This window comes from Tupaia chinensis, unplaced genomic scaffold, assembly GCF_000334495.1.
Source record: "Tupaia chinensis unplaced genomic scaffold, TupChi_1.0 Scaffold141943_1, whole genome shotgun sequence".
Lineage (NCBI taxonomy): Eukaryota > Metazoa > Chordata > Mammalia > Scandentia > Tupaiidae > Tupaia > Tupaia belangeri.
This window is the reverse complement of record NW_006201797.1, coordinates 301,803-314,266: the sequence shown is the minus strand read 5'-3', so window position 1 is coordinate 314,266 and position 12,464 is coordinate 301,803. Positions and strand designations below refer to the sequence as shown.

General features: G+C 37.3%; 1 protein-coding gene across 6 annotated transcripts in view; it reads right to left on the bottom strand.

Annotated features, from left to right (window-relative positions):
* Window positions 1–12,464, bottom strand: part of NEDD4 (NEDD4 E3 ubiquitin protein ligase) — a 166,440-nt gene that overhangs the window by 59,367 nt on the left and 94,609 nt on the right. For 4 of the 6 annotated variants that reach the window (XM_006163286.3, XM_006163282.3, XM_027766253.1 and 1 more), the window contains one exon: window positions 915–965. The exons of the other annotated variants lie outside the window; for them this stretch is intronic. In XM_006163286.3, coding sequence (XP_006163348.1) covers window positions 915–965 — 51 coding nt within the window. The remainder of the gene's footprint in view (window positions 1–914; window positions 966–12,464) is intronic. 6 annotated transcript variants of the gene reach the window in all.

Genomic DNA, 12,464 nt, shown 5'->3' with positions numbered 1-12,464 from the left:
TTAATATAGTATTTACAGGACCAGCACTTGGTGTAATGGCTATGTTGCTGGACTCCCATGTAGTCGACTGTAGTTCGAGTCCCAGACCCAGTGGCTTAAACTCATGCTGGGCGCATGTGCGTGTGTGCCTAAGATCCTAAGAGGAGAATGGAGAAGGGATTGCTGTGTGGCTATCCCCCCCGGGGAGGTGATTTCTTGTTTTCTCTCTTTGTCTCTTTCTTTCTGGCAAATGCACACACTCTATAGCAAAAACTTCCCCCCTCCAAAAAAAAGTATTTACATTGTATGAAAACTCCATGTCCAAAAATGAATTTCTTATATTTGAAAACAAAATGACTTTTCCTCCTCCCTCTTCTACTTAAAACACCACCCTAATCTTCCAAGTTCAATGGCTTACCTGGAAGAAAATGATTAACCCAAGATTTTTGATGAGATATTACCTTTACTTTTTCTTTATTTTTTGTCAACTTCTATGTCAAATACTTGTAAAATAATGTTTTCATCTGAAATGTTTCCTAAATCTGCTTTCCTCCACTGCTTATTGACAGAGTTTGTGTGTTTCTTATTTATACTGCAGTAAAGTAACTTAGTTTTCTTTAGTGAGCACAGGTTGCTCCCATTTTATTTATTTAGTAGAATATTTTCAAACTGATCTTCTTTAAATAATGCTTTCGTGATGACAATAAACTTAAGTAACTCTTTATGTCTTACTGGGAGTCATGTAAGACAATCTTAAAAGGGAAACTAGAAGTGGAAGATTGAGATGAGTTTTCAGAAAGTAATATGCTCTAGAAATAAAAATAGTATACATTTTATATATCAAATATTTATAATAACTATATTTGTATATATAAATATCCACTAAGTCAAAGAGAATAAACACAGAAGGCAAAATTATGGACACCTATACCAACCGGCAATGGATAAAGAGGAACATCCACTTGACCTAGGAAATCATCTCTTGTCTGTAAAAGAAAGAAGAAAAAAAATAAGATTAGTAATAAGCTCAATTTCTATAGAAGATTTTTTTGATGCGATATTGCCATCGTCCATAGATAATGTAGAATTTTTTTGTTAATCTTTTCAGCATCAATGGAAAATCAACAGAAAATTAAGAGTAATGTAGTGCAGGACTAGCAGATAGCATAATGGTTACGTTGCTGAACTCCAAGGTAGTCGACCATGGTTCAAGTCCTGGACCCAGTGGCTTAAAACTCACATACATGCATGCCTAGGGTCCCAGGTTGTGGCATGGCCATCATCTCAGGGGGTGATTTCTCACTTTCTGTCTCTCTGTCTCTCTCTGTCTCCCCGGTAAACACACACATTCTATAGCAAAAAATCTCTCTAAAAAACAAAAACAAAAATGGGAGACACTGGAGTAGGCAAAGACTTCTTTTACGCAAGATCCCCAAAGCACAGGCAATAATCCCAAAAATAGACAGGTGGGATTACATGAGATTAAGAAGTTTCTGCACTGTGAAAGACACCGTAATTAGTGTGAATCGACAGCCCTCAGAATGGGAGAGAATTTTTGTTAGCTGTGTCTCAGATAAGGGACTGAATACACAGGGAACTCAAGTGGCTTACCTGGGAGAAAATGATTAACCCAATTAAAAGATGGGAAAATGAGCTGAATAAACAACTCTCTAAAGAAGACATACAAACAGCCAAAAAGTATATGAAAAAATGCTCAACATCCCTCATCAAAAGGAAGATGCAAATCAAAACCACAATGAGATACCACCTAACCCCAATCAGAATAGTGAAGATTAAAAAAAAAAAAAGAAAAATGATAAGTGCTAGAGGGGATGTGGTTAAAGGGGAATACTCCTACATTGTTGGTGGGAATGTAAATTGGTCCAACCACTGTGGAGAACAATATGGAAGTTCCTCAAAGACCTTCAAATAGAACTACCATGTTATTCAGCATTTCTACTCCTGAGTATCTACTCAAAGAACGGGAGAACGCTCAGTCAGAAAAGCACTTGCACAATTATATTCATTGCAGCATTATTCACAATTGCTAAGATATGGAACCAACCCAAATGTCCACAAACTGAGGAAAGTTTTGAAAAAGTGTGGCACATATACTACATGGAATACTATTCAGCCATAAAAAAGGTCCTGGAATTTGACAGAAAGTGGAGGAATATGAAAGGTTTGGTACTGAGTGAAGCAAGTCAGGCTATAAAAGAGAGACATAGTATGTCTCCACTTAACATATACCATACTGACTGTCTGCACTCTATGGTAGAGACTGAAAGACTGGAGGACATAAAAGTATTAAAAATTGTTATGGACACTAGAGAAGTGGAAGGAGAATGTGGGAGGGGAAGAGTATAGGAAAGGAAATTTTGGGAAAAAATAGATGAGACATTTGTGAGACATAGATACGGTTTATTATCTACTGATGACAATGTGTAGAGTATTCTCAACTGAGCTGGACTGAAGTGTACATCATGCTGGGTAAAGTCTCTTTACAATCTAAAAACAAACAGCAAAACAACAAAAAAGTAATGCAGTGCAATTTCTGGTAATGACAGACTAGTGTCATTTTTAGATTAATCCCAACTCTGCAGATAATAATTATATACTCCAACAAAATATAAAAATGACTACTTGAAAGCACAAACAATGACCAAACCAAGCAGGAACTGGAGGGGAGTCAATATTTAAAAGAAGGACCTACACTAGGATTCCTATTTATATGGCTTTTTACTGGTAGTCCACAGTCCACATTGATAGGGAATGTTTAGAACTAGAGTAGAAACATGTAATATTATTGGTGTGAGGAATCAGGAGACCTTGTTTGGGGATGACAGCATAACTGTAAAGTAAGGGGTAATAATCTAGAAAAGAAAAAACCAAAATAGTCCCTCTAAATCTATATATAAACTTTATCCAAATCCCTAGTTTATCTTTTAACTGCACAAGTGAAGGACAACAGCTGGAAGGCGGAAAGGACGGAGCATGGATTTCAATGGAAGTTCACCAAAGAGGAGGTAGCATTTAGAATTCAGATGAATTAACTTGCTAGAACAAAAATGAACACTCTCCAGGAAAAGACAGCAAAAGTTATCATTTCTATTATATATTACATACATTGTTCAGTATATAATTTAAAAAATCCATAAATATACAAAGGAATAGAAAAATATCCCCCATTATCAAGAAAAAAGTAATGAAGAGAAACCAACCACAACATTACCAAGATCTTGGAATGAACAAACAGAAAAATGAAAGCAGCTATTTTTTTTTTAAAGAATTATTTTATTTTTAACTTTATCTATTAATTTGATTATTTCAATTTGACCAGAGAGGGACAGAGGGAGAGAGAGAGAGAGAAAGCAAGACGCCAGGTCCAGGACTCGAACTGTGGTCGGCCATGTGGGAATCCAGCACCTTTTAGCCACCACGCCACCTGCCGACCCGAAAGCAGCTATTATAAAGATGCTTAAGGTCTTAAAAGGAAACTGAGGTCATAATGAATAAACAGATGGGGAATCTCAGTAGTGAAACAGAAACTATAAAAATCAATACATACTGGGAACCAGCAGTTAGCGTAATGGCTATGTCACTGGACTCCCATGTAGTCGACCATGGTTCGTGTCCCGGACCCGGTGGCTTAAAACTCACGCCGGGCGCATGTGCGTGCGTGCCCAAGATCCCGAGAGGAGAATGGAGGAGAAGGGATTGCAGCGTGACCATCCCTCCTGGGGGGTGATTTCTCGTTTTCTGTCTCTATGTCTCTCTCTGTCTGTCTGGCGAGCGCACGCGCCCTACAGTGAAAATCTCTCAAAAAAAAAAAAAATCAATACATACTTATTTTAGAACTAAAAAATACAATACACGAGATAAAAATCAGTGGATTAGCTTAATACATGATTATAATGACAAGAGAAAGTTTCCATGAACTTGAAGATATATCACTAGAATTTATCCAATATAAAAAATAAGGAGAATTTGGGGTACAGCCAGTGGCACAGTGGTTAAGGTACTGGACTCCTACATAGTGAACTGCAATTCAGGTTCTGAACCCGGAAGCCTGAAACGCATGCCAGGTGCCTGTGATTGCATGCCCAAAAGCCCACGAGGAGAATGGAGAAGGGATTACAGCATGACCATCCCCCCGGGGGGGTGACTTGTCACCTTCTCTCTCCATTTCTCTAGCCAGTGCGTGCATCCTATAGAAAAAAAAAATCACTAACAATAACAATAAGTAAATAAAAAATAAAGAGGATTTCTAGAAAATTTTCAGGTGGACATTTTCAAGGTGAGAGGAGGAGGAATAGTTCAGAAAATGACTGGGTCATCAGAAAAGTCATAATGCATTTTTTCATTTAAAAAAAACACAGAAAAATATGATATGACTTTTCTGACTACCCAATATTTGAAAATAGGCAAGTAAAATTTTTCCAAATTTGGAAAAACAAGCTTGGACAGTCAATGAACTCCATGAACTGATGTAGGGTACATACAAAGGAAACACAGGTAGGCACGACATTGTTCAATGCAGATCCTTGGGTTAGCCAAGTGGCCAGTGACCAAAGAAATCAGATTCCATATGGCCGACTGTGGCTGAAATCCTGCATGGTTTGAATCCTGGCCCCCAGCGCCTTGAAAACTCTCCAAGATCACATGTATGCATGCTCAAAATCCCAACAGGATGAAGACATGAAAGAGAAGGGAGTGTGGTGTGACCACAGCCACTGAGGGGATGCTTTCTTCCTCTCTTCATCTTTCTGTCTCTGGCAAGTGCACATATTCTCTAGCAATTAAGAAAAAATGATAAAAGCAAAAAGCAAAACAGAAAAATCTTGAAAGCAGCCAGATAAGAACAATACATTACATAGAGGAGAAAAAGAAAGAATGGCTGACCTCATTGGAAACAATGAAGGCCAGAGGACAACAGAATAAGTGCTGAACGATGAAAAAGTAGCTAGAATTCTGTATCTTGCAAAAAACACCCATCAAAATAAAAGCAAAATAAAGATTTCAGATAAATGAAGTTGAGATAATTTTGTCTTCAGCAGACCAGCACTGCAAGATAAGCTAGAAGTTAGTTCTTCAAGCTGACGGTAAATGGCATTGGACAGAAATTCAGGTCTAAAAGGAGGACCAAAAACACCAAAAATGGCATATGTGGGGGTGTTGGGGGAGAAGTAAAAGAAAATAAAACAAATAAACCATAAACTTCTCATTCTTTTACAAGGCAAATTATTATTTGTATAAACATTTTTATCAGTGCAATAAGGATTTAAAACATATGCAGTAGCTCAGGAGTAACACAGTTGGTGATTCTGGGGTTTTATGAGAAGGCTCTGGGTTTGCATCCCAGGGTCCCTCTGCATCAGTTATTGCTAGGGTGATGCAAGCATAGAATAGAGCTGCTCAACTTGACAGTTCGATCCAGATCATGTCTTTGCTCTAGAGACTGTCTTGTGCATTGAAGGATGGTAAGCAACATTCCTGGCCCCTACTGAACGCATGTGAGCAGAACCCCTCCTCTAGCTGTGACAACCAAAAATGTCTCTGACATTGTCAAAGGTTCCCTGGGTGGCAAAATCATAACTAGTTGAGAACCATTGCTATTAAAGGTATAAGGCAGAATGCCTGGACTAATATGAAAAGACCCTCCTGCTTCTTTTTTTTAATAGCAACTTTTATCAAGATATAATTCACAGGGACCAGCAGCTGGTGTAATGGCTATGTCGCTGGACTCCCATGTAGCTGACCGCGGTTTGAGTCCCATGGTGGCTTAAATTCATACCATCCACGTGTGCGTGCGTGCCCAAGATCCGGAGAGGAGAATGGAGGAGAAGGGATTGTGGTGTGGCCATCCCCCCCTGGGGGCTGATTTCTTGCTTTCTGTCTCTCTTTCGCTCTCTGTCTTTCTGGTGAGTGCATGCGCCCTATAGCGAAAACCTCTCTGAAAAAAATATAATTCACGTATCATATAATTTACTCACTTACCATCTACAATTCATTGTTTTTTAGTACTTACACAAAATTGAAAATACAATAAATTTTATAACATTTTCATCACATCAAAAATAAAACTCATACCCATAAGTAATCACTTCTCACTTCCCCTACTTCCTTTAGTCCTAGGCAATCACCAACCACTTTTTCTTCTTCTTCTTCTTCTTCTTCTTCTTCTTCTTCTTCTTCTTCTTCTTCTTCTTCTTCTTCTTCTTCTTCTTCTTCTTCTTCTTCTTCTTCTTCTTCTTCTTCTTCTTCTTCTTCTTCTTCTTCTTCTTCTTCTTCTTCTTCTTCTTCTTCTTCTTCTTCTTCTTCTTCTTCTTCTTCTTCTTCTTCTTCTTCTTCTTCTTCTTCTTCTTCTTCTTCTTCTTCTTCTTTTATTCCTTGTTAGAAAGTGTGCAAGCCCACCAGAGACAGAGGAGAGACAGGGAGAAGGAGAAATTACTTCCCAACGGGGCATGGTCATGCCACAATCCCTTTTCCTCCATTTAGGCACATAGGCACATGTGCCCAGCGTGCTTTTCCCTTCACAGGGGCCAGGATTTGAACCATAGTCAGTCATATGAGAGTCAGGCTCCATTCACCACTGTATACAATGCTGTTATGAACATCTGAAAACAAGTCTTTGTGCCAACATGTTTTCATTGCTCCTACACCTAAAAGTGGAATTGCTGGGTCATAAGGTAAGAACTGCCAGAACTACTTGTTTTCTAAAGTGGCTATTTCATTTTTCATTTCTATCAACACTATCAATGAAGTTTTAATTTCTCCCTATCCTTGCCACCATCTAGCTGCTATAGCTCCTACCTTTCGTTCCTTCCTTCTTTTTCTGCTATAGCTCTCTTAGTAGGTACAAGATGGTGTGTCAATGTGGTTTCATTTGCATTTCTCTGATGCCAACAATGTTCACATTTTTCATATACTTATTGTGCTCCTTCTTAGACCTTCTTAATCTATAAATCTCTACAACTTCAGTCTCAAGACTGAAAGAAAATCTGTCCTATCTCATAACCCTAAGAGGTAACCTGTTTCCATGGCTCCATATCCCTTGTTAATTGATTATTTTTGTGACTAAAAGCATAGAATAAAAATCCTACTTAGTGAGAACTTCCTTGTTCCAACTATCCCTGGTATATAAAATATATATTTAAAAAATTTCTTGCTATATCCTATCTTCCTTCTTTAAAATGAATTATCTAAAATGAGTTTTTAAATACTACATAAAACAAAATGATCCTGGGCCAGCAGGTGGCACGGTGGTTAAGGTATTAGATACCCATATGGCCAACCACAGTTTGAGTCCTGGATCTGGTGGCTTGCTCTAGTTCTCTCTCTCTCTCTGGTGAGTACACATGCCTTATAGAAAACTTAAATCATAATGAAAATAAAGAAAACATTTAAAAATATACTATTTTATTTTTTTTGGAGAGGTTTTTGCTATAGGGTGCTTGTGCTCTCCAGAAAGACAGAGAGAGACAGAGAGAGAGAAAGCGAGAAATCACCCCCCGGGGAGATGGCCATGCCACAATCCCTTCTCCTCCATTCTCCTCTCAGGATCTTGGGCACACATGCACACGCGCCCAGCATGAGTTTAAGCCACCGGGTCCGGGACTTGAACCGCGGCCAGCTACATGGGAGTCGAGCGACATAGCCATTATGCTTACTGCTGGTCCCAAAATATACTAGTAAAAAGCAATCCCAAAGAACTGTATTTCTGATATTAAAAAAACAAACCAATTTTCTCAACTAAAAATCAAGATGCATGGTCTACAAAGGAAATGGAGAATATAAAACTGGGAACTATCCTGGAAATTCTGGGACATATGGTTGCTATAAATATAGGACAATTAGAGGTTCTTTTTCCATTTACAAAGGAAAAGTAGTAGTTTTAAACTCATTCCTATGAAGGCAAGTCGGCCTGTGATGTTCATTAATGTTTTCCTAGCCAACCAATTGTTCCAAATTCTGAATATCAAGCATTTCTTTGCAAGAGTTATTTCCTATATTTGAACTGCATACAACTTACTTCATAAAGCAAATATAAGTAATTTAAGAATGTCTGAAAATCTGAGACGATCTGAGTGTCTAAAAACCTGAGGAGTAATTAAAATAGGATTAGACATAGTAAATAGTACTTTCTCTAATATTTTAATGATATAAACTTACTTTTCTTAAAATAATTTTTAAGAAACACACAAGAACCAAACTGCTATTCTTACAAAAACCTCAATCAGAACTATTGATGGCTCTAATTTTAGGAGGACAAACTATAAATACGATTTTTTAAAAAAGAATTATTTATTTATTTAATTCCATTTGTTACTATTATTTTTTTAATTTGACCAGAGAGGGTCAGAGAGAGAGAAAGGGAAAGGAAGAAAGTAAGCCGCCCGGTCCAGGATTGCACTGTGGTCAGTCATGTGGGAATCCAGCACCCTCAACCACCATGCCACCTGCCATCCCATGAATCCAATTTAAGGGAAAAAAGCAAGAATTTTAAAAACAGGTAAGTCAAAGTATCACAGTGTTGAAGAATATTTTGCTTCAAAAAGAATTTCCATTCAATATGAGAAATCATTTTCCTAGGATAAATTTACTGAAAAAAAAAAAAGACAAACTATTAAAAGAAGAATCACTTCTACACAACCAGAGTCTACAATACCACCAAAGTTTTCTACTATGAAATCAATGCTTAAAATTTCAATCATGTTTTTTTTAAAGTGAATGTTACATATGAACATTATAGTAAAATATATATTAGGTCATCGGAAAAGTCATGACATATTTTTCTATGCAAAAAGGCATCATTACTTTCCTGATGACCCAACAGTACTGACTTATTTTGCAATTTTCAGATTTAGCTATACGTGCTTTTCTAATCAATAATTCTTTAAAGTAATTTTAAAATGGAAGTAATACATACAGAGGGTACATTAAAAGTTAAAAAGAAAACAAAGTGTTCCTAGCCTTCAACTACCTAACTCCACCCTCTGTTGTTCTAAGAGGCAATAGTTGTTGTTATTTCGTGTGTGTGTATCTGAGTATCCCTTCAGAGAACTCTCTGACGTACTACCACGGATCTTGCTGTTTGCCCCTTCAGTGTTATTTCTGACCATAATCAATTTCAATACAGAGAGATGCATTACCTCTTTAACGGCTGCATGGTATGCCATTGTACAGAATACCAAAGTTTAACTGGTTTCCTGTTGAAAGACATTTAGATAGCTTATCTTCTGCCACTATAAACAATGCCTTGATCAATAAATTTGTATTTATCACTTTGCATATTGACCCAATAGTTTTCACTTTGTGTAGTAAAACTACAGTAAACTAATCCAAAATAGAAATAGATCTGAGACTGATTAGATGTTTCAAAGGGAAATATTCCGAGTGGTTCATAAAGTACAAATAAATTTAAGGTACCTATTTTCAAAGACAAGATCAGGATCAAAGATTCCAGATCAAGAGATCTGCACTCGTAGTAACATTTTGGTACGTGCTAACAACTACTGTCTTGACACAGCTGCATTCAAATGCTCTCTGTGAAAGTGTCAGGACTGCTCTGCAGATTGACTAGTTCTAAAAAGAATCAGGGTGGTCAGTAAAAAAGAAATTAGGTAAACCTACAGTTATACAAATGTTCATACTATTGTTAATCACATTATTTAAATTATTCCTGGAGATTAACAGGTACTTCAGAAATAGTAAAAGACCATGCTAAAAACCTCTGAAACCAAGACATTAAAAGTGAAATAATGTAAGAATCTCTTCATTGAAGACAGAGTATAAAGTCCTATTTTACTATTTATAAGTGAAAAACCTAAATGTTTTATCATGTTAAACACATGAACAGTTGCCATTGACATAGAGACTATCACAATGTGAATCTCTGAGAAAAAATAAGTAGAACTTATATGAATGAACCATTTACAGAATTTTAAAAATAAGAAACCATGTTTTTTCTGCTTGCAAAGTTTAATAAAAACTATTCTTTAAAATAAACATCCTTCCTCTCAAAGTCTACAGTGTATAGATTCATGCTACACGTTAGCCGTAAATAGAAAAAATAATTATGCAACCCCTTCTAAATTTAACTTAAGTAAAACTGCATTGGTGTCATTTCTACTTTCCTAATTACTGATTTGCTCTCAACTACAAGCTGCTTATTGAAAGTTTTTCCAGAAGTTAAAGAACTATTGATTCAATCCTTTTAGTCCACTAAGGGGAAAATGGCATTAGCTAAACAAATAGATGAATCCGATCTGTGTTATAAAATCACAGCTCTGTGGAAACTGGACGTCTCTGCTTCAGGGAAACATCTGAAGTCCCAGGCTTGTCAGTTACTCAGCCCACAGCCTCTCTGGTAGACCTGACTACAGACACAAACTGGACTTTTTCCTGGGACAATAGCTTCACGCTGCTTGAAAATTTGGATAGACATGCATTCTTCAGCCCTTAGGAACCCTCATGTCTTTAAAAGGATCTTTACCTACTAGACAGGGTGGGGCGGCAGGCAGTCAGGAGAAGCCACTTCTAAAACAGGTTCAGTTTGCTTGATCGGCCTCTGAATTTCACTTTCTTTGTAGTTCTCCCCATTAGCTAGTCGTCACAGACTTGTGAAAACAGATGACTTATCTTCACAAGTTTATCTTTACATACAGTTTAGTTTATATAATCATTTACTCTGAAGACTTTGAAATATAAGCCATTTTAAAATAAGCTACTGAAAATAAAGATCAAGTGGATTGGAATCACAGGAATCAGTGGTTGTGTCATAACAAATATAAATAGGATTTTATAATTATCTTCAAAATTAAAGTTTAATACATACAATGTACTTTTAGAAGCAACTACTCATAGGCCCCTATGCTTGATGACAATCGAAGGTGAAAACCTGGTTTTGCATTTATTGCAATTTTCTTTCTTTGTCTAGAAAGGAAAAGATGTCCTGTTGTTTCAAAATTTATATTTCTAAACAAAGGAGAGTAATGAGAGGATTACGTGCATAAAGTTATAATTTAACCAGGATTTATCTACAGTGAGGTAACTGATGAAAGCAATAAAGCTCTTCTTTTAAGAAAGAAAAATATTCATTCTTGATTAAAAATAGTCACAGAGATTCACACTTCTGAGTTCCAATGAATTATGATATCAACCTTTTCTACAAAGGAAAGGGAAACTTTTAAGGAGATCTTAGCTAATATGTTCTGGGGAATTATCTCTGCAGTTTAAATGAAAAACTGAATTAGCAAACGGCTGCCACTTGAAAAAGATAGTGATATCAAGCCTGAGAAGCCAAGGAGCCTCAGAGCTGTGTAAAATCTCTGATATTTAATTTAGAAACAAGTAACTGTGAGAAGATGAACTTTAAAATGGTTAAACAGAAAACTATAATTTAAAGAATTGATACATGGAAGATGTGGCGGGTGAGAAAAGTAGCCTAAAGGTTTCTGATCCTAAACTAGAGTTTCAAGATTCAGGTTGAGATGGTTCACTTGGGTGGTTCTCAAACTTGGGTAGGTGAGAATCACCCGCAAGGCTCTTTCCTTCTTTACTTTTCTTTTCTTTTTTTTAATGAGAAAGAGAGAGAGAGAGATCAAGAAGAGGAAGTAAAAGAGAGAAGGAGGGATAGAGGAAAGGAGAGAGAGAGAGGAAGAAGAGAGAGAACAGAAGGAGAGGAATATTATTTTTTAAAAATAATTATTTATTTTATTTATTCATTCATTGATATTTTAAATTTGACCAGAGAGAGGGTGAGAGTGAGAGAGAGAGGAAGTGAGAAAGCAAGCCACCAGATTCAGGACTCGAACCCTGGTTGGCCATGTGGGAGTGTCCAGCACCTTAACCACCATGCCACCTGTTGGTCCCCAAGAAGTAGAGAAATTTTTGACAGGGTGTCACCGTGGTCTCCAACCCGCCTCTCAACTAGGATCATGGTGGCGCACTACTGTGCCCAACTGCTTTAGGTTGGTTCAGGGCCCAAACCAAAGCCTCCCATGTGACCTCAGACTTGCACACTGGTAGCCTACCTCTTGAGCCACTGCAGCTGGGGCTAAAAGGTTTTTTTTTACAGACAGATTCCTGGGACTTAAACCCAGAATTTCTTATTAGTAGGTCTGGGGTACAGTCAAGAATTTGCAAGTCTTCAAAGTCTTCAGGTAATAATAATGAGTCTGGGTCAGCAATACACCTTGAGAACCACATAGTATTCAATTCTTGGAGAAAACCAAAAAATGTGAACAATGATTGATTACAGCTGCAGATAACTGGGCAGGGAATCTAAATTTATCCTTTTGTTGGTTGTTGTTGTGTTTTGGAGAAGTTTTTGCTGTAGGGCATGTACGCTTGCCAGAGAGAGAGAGACAGAAAGCGAAAAATCACCCCCTCCCCGGGGGGATGGCCATGCCACAATCCCTCCTCCATTCTCCTCTCGAGATCTTGGGCATTCATGCACATGCACCCAGCATGAGTTTAAGCCA